Genomic DNA, 4,861 nt, shown 5'->3' with positions numbered 1-4,861 from the left:
AAAAAAAAAAAAATGACAGAAGGAGTTTTCATGTATTTGTACTAGTATACCACAGAGCATACAAATATACGCATATATGTATATAATGATACTAAAACCAATAATAGAGGCGCAACAACAACTACTACAACAACAATAATAATAACAACAATGAAAAAGAAAAAAAGCGGAAGAAAAAAAAAAAAACCAAAATATGATGGTTAAGCAAAGGTTCAGATAAGTTCAAGTTTAAGGAAACATCTACTTATGTTGGTTTATAAGCGAGGTACATTTCTTTTTCCCATTACCAATTCCAATCATTGATTTTTCCTTGTCTCTTTTTTTATTTCTTCGTTTCCTCATATCTCCTTCTCACGTCTTTTCTTCTTTCTTTCCTTTTCCTTCCTTCGTTGTTTGAATATCTATCGGCATATTTTTTCCCTCCAATTTTACTTCCGTTTTTCATTCTTGTATGAAACAAGATATTTGTATCATTTCATTAATTGTGCGCAGGTACAAAGAGTAGACTCCGTTTTATTCTCTTCTCTTCTCTTCTCTTTTTTTTTTCTTTATTTCTTCTTTTCTTTCGGATTTTCTATCGTTCTCTACAGAAATGATACAACACAAGCGTGAAAAATATGGCACACCTTTATTCAACTCACAGCACATCAGAATAAGAAAAAAAGCCGCACTCACGCCCAACATATTCTTTTTTTTTTTTTGTTTATCTTTTGGTTGATGTTCTGCCCCTTTTACACCACAGCACCGGAGGAAATATAGAAGATTGAAAACCATAAGCAATATTACAAGTTTCGATATCTCTATTTCACTCCAATCGTGCCATCACCAGAAATAAAAATAAAAAAAAAAATTTTTACAGAAAAAAAAAAAAAAAAACATCTGCAGCCGTAACAATTACAACGAAAACAGTTTTTCAAGACACTCTTTGAGCTCTACAAGTACAACTACCACTATTCGTTTATCCTCCAAATAGGTCAACATCATTGGGTATGTCGCTCTACTTTTACAACTTCTTTTTTTTTTCCCCCTTTTTTTTTTCTTCTTCTTCATAAAGCTAATATGCTCTATCAATTCCTTTTGAACATCTTAATCTCTATCGTCTTTGTGCTCGTGCGAGAGAGTGCAATGTCATCGCTGCTGCTCGTCGTACGGAATCTGTTGAGCCTCGTTCCGCAAGGCCGCCCAACACTTCTACGGCATCTTGCTGCAGCAGTGAATCCAATGCCTTGGCATGACCGCAGAGATTCTTCACACAGAGTGCGGCCTCCCGTGCACAGTCCTCTGATCCATACTGTATAATATACAACAAGGATGCGGTAAAGGGAGAGGTGGAATTGGATGCGGATGTGGAGGAAGATGATGATACTCCCTCACCCGTTTGTGGATGTCGCCACTCAGCGACGCAGCGTAGATTATCTTCATTTGAGGAACTGCTATTACGGATGGCTAGAAGTGCGTTTAATACGGCATATGTATGCGAAACAGTACCATCCATCTTGCTGGAACTGTTGATGCTGTTAACACCTGCTGAACGTCCAGTAGTGGAAGATGAAAAAGTAGTTTTTCCACCATTGCCATTTGGTGTATTCTGTGGGAAGGCAAGCGGAGCCTTTACTTGAATAAGTCGCAAAAGTGCATGAAGTCCACCATATTCACGTAATTTAATACGATTTTCTTGACTATTTACAGTAAGCGAAGAGAGTGCTCCTGCAGCCTGTTCCAGGACAACAGAAGGTTGATCTTCCTCTTGTAATAAACGGCAGAGGAGTTCAAGACCACCCTCTTCACGTGGTGCAACCTTATCATCACGAGAGAGATACCATAATGCAGATGCTACAGTCTCTTTAAGTTGTAGAGATGGTTGTTGTTGTTGTTGTGGTGGTGGTGGTGGTGGTGGTGGTGGTTGAGAGGTTGATGAAGAGGATAACTGTTTGGTACTCGTTTTGGTATCATTTGTAATGTAGCAATCCTCCACAACATGAACTAAAGCCCGTACAACACCTGCAGCAACCATAGCCGGTCGGTTTTCTTGAACGGTTGAACAATTACGCAAAATACCAACAATTTTTTCTTTTACACTCATCGACAGTTGTACAAAATTAGAACTGGAAGATTTCTTTGCTGCCGTAGAAGAAGATGCTTCAAGTATTTTAGCTAATAATGGAATACCACCACTTAATCGTACACTGTGTTTAATTTCTGGAGAGATGGTAAGAATCCACAATGTAGATGACATCTTATCAAGTGTTGGCATTGGAATAGAGAGTGGTTGTTGCAGAATTCCTTGTTTAAGTTTCCCAAGAAGTAACTCTACACCACCAGCTTCACGAATGGCTGGCTTGTTTTGATCATTAATAGCACAATTACGAAGTGTACCAGCTACATTATCAAGTATCTTATCGCTTATAGGAAGAGTTGCAGAACGTTCTTTACCAGTTGAAAGATCACTATGTTGTTGTTCTTTAATGGACTTTCGATTAAGAACTCCAAGTAAAATTGGAATAGCAGCTGCTTTACGAATAGCTGGACGTGTTTCTACTGCAGCACTACAGTTCCAAAGTGTACCAGAGGCATTTTCTACCACACTTACGCTACTACTTTTAGCAATTAATTGTGCAAGTTCTGCAATACCACCGTAATCAAGAATTTGAGTTTTATTTTCTGGATCAACACTAAGATTCCATAATGCTCCGGCTGCATTTTCCTGTACAAACTCATACGGCGAACTAAGCAATTCTAACAAAGCAGGGATGCAACCAATATGTCGCAAGTAAGCTCTGTTTTCTGCGTTACTGGCACAATTCCACACGGCGCCTGCCATTTTTGTTTGAATAGATTCATACGGGTGTCGCAGTGTTGCAGTTATCTTTTCAAGTCCGCCTGCCTCACGAATATCAATCTTCGCCGTCTCCTCACGTGTAATATAACCAATCGTCATGGCAACATTCTCAAGAATAGGAATAGAATCAGTGTAAAGGAGATCAAGCACCGCTCGTAATCCACCAAGGCGACGTACTTCTGCACGTACTTTCGCCTCGTCATCATTACGGGCAAGAAGACCCCAAAGAAGCACAAGTGAACGTTCCAACACCGCTTCAGAAGTACATGATGCTACAATATTCACTAAAGGTTGAAGTCCACCTGCTGCAATGAACTCTTTTCGTGCATCTGATACAGTTCCACCACTGTTCTTGTTGTTGTTATTATTATTAGTATTGTTGTTGCTGTTATGCATATTGTTCTTACCGTTGTTGGAATGCGTGTGCTGCGAATTTGAGTTAATGATAAGAGGGGAAAGACATTCTAGTACTTCAAACTTCACGTCATCATTAACACTTTGAAGGAGACGTGTGAGTGTTGCAACAGCATGACCTTCATGAAGTAATGCATGTAACATTGGCATAATAGCAGAATCTGATAATCTTGAAAATGGTGATGGATGATTAGAAGGAGATGTAAGATCGGATGTGGCATGATTTATGCCTGTTGATGCACGAAAAATATGTCCAAGTATTCGTAACTCTGCAATTTGAATAGGTGGGCGTGGTTGTGGAAGATGTTTGAGAAGACCAATAAAAACTTGTTGTAACTCTTGTAACTGCTCTTTTGTCCAGTTTAAAGGTCTACGAAAGTAATGATCATCAAAACTTTCAAGTGCATGCAAAAGTGTTGTCTCTTTTACATCAGGAAGACGCAACATAGCTAAAAGTGCACTTCCTGTTGGGCTTGATCGAGTACTATTACGCGAAGAAAGGGGTGTATTTTCTGATGCTAATGGGTATTGTGTATTTCTGTCTCTACTCCCAATACTACCTTCAGATACATGATTGCTATCTTTTTCCACAGACGCAGATAAGTCTTGACTTCTTGAATTTCCCCCACTTCCTGTATTTTGTTGTGATGGTTGTTGTGGTTGGTGATTGTTTTGTTTTTGGTGTTTTGGCATAGATGTACTTCGTCGTGTTCGCTTTGGTGAGCCGGAGCTCATGGGGGCGACCTCCGGCACCGCCTCACTTCCATCGACGGTCGTGTTGGCGGCATTTTCCGGCGTGGGGTCGCTGTCCTCGCGGGGGGCGCCAACGACGAACTCCGCGTCGGGGGTGTAGAACTCCGGCACCTCCCCCGTCACGAGGAGATTCATCGCCAGTTTGCAGAAGGCCTTCTGCTGCGCCAACTCCCGCGATCGGCGCTCAAACGACTGCAGCTGCGCCTCCACGCGGGCCATCTCCGCTCGCAACTTATCATACGCCACACGCAGGGCAGCCTCGTCACTTGATATAGCCTCCTCCTCACGCAATAACGCCAGTGAACGCTCCGCCAACACATCACTTAAATCAGGTGCGTGGTTGTTGTTGTTGTTGTTGTTGTTGTTATTCATATTACTGCTGCCAACGTCCGTACCACCGTTTGCATGATGTACTTGTGCCCAATAGGACTCACGCAGGCCGTGTGCGAAAATGGCGAGTGGACACTGCACAGCATTCTCACCCTCTGATAGCACAGATAACAGCGCCGCAATCCGGCTCTCAAGTGTGCTCATTAGAAATACACTAAATAAAAATAATAATAATAAAATGCCCCTCCCTCTCGCCCTATCAAACACACACACACACACAGACTCAGCTATCACGAATAAAATAAGATTTATAAAATAAATAAAAGAAAAAGAAAAGAAATGGAGAAAAGTGACAATAAGAATGAAGGAAACAACCTGGCACCAATCACTGCTTAACTGAACACACCTGTAATATCACGTAAAAAAAAAAAATAACAAGAGGTACAAAGAATCACAAACGGTGAAACAATAAAAAAAAAAAAAAATATATGAAGACGATATTAAGAATAACAAAAAAAAAAAAAA

The 4,861-nt window shown here is 40.7% G+C and overlaps 1 protein-coding gene across 1 annotated transcript; it reads right to left on the bottom strand.

The window, feature by feature from the left end:
- Window positions 1-1,093: 1,093 nt before the first annotated feature.
- Window positions 1,094-4,540, bottom strand: TM35_000033250 (vacuolar protein 8; the record flags this gene model as incomplete). The annotated part of the gene is made up of 1 exon (XM_029022092.1): window positions 1,094-4,540. One exon carries the CDS (start codon window positions 4,538-4,540, stop codon window positions 1,094-1,096), a length of 3,447 nt encoding a protein of 1,148 aa, XP_028886638.1.
- Window positions 4,541-4,861: the final 321 nt, after the last annotated feature.

Source organism: Trypanosoma theileri (assembly GCF_002087225.1).
Source record: "Trypanosoma theileri isolate Edinburgh chromosome Unknown TM35_Tth_3_V1, whole genome shotgun sequence".
In the NCBI taxonomy this organism is placed as follows: domain Eukaryota; phylum Euglenozoa; class Kinetoplastea; order Trypanosomatida; family Trypanosomatidae; genus Trypanosoma; species Trypanosoma theileri.
This window is presented reverse-complemented; position numbering and strand designations above follow the sequence as displayed.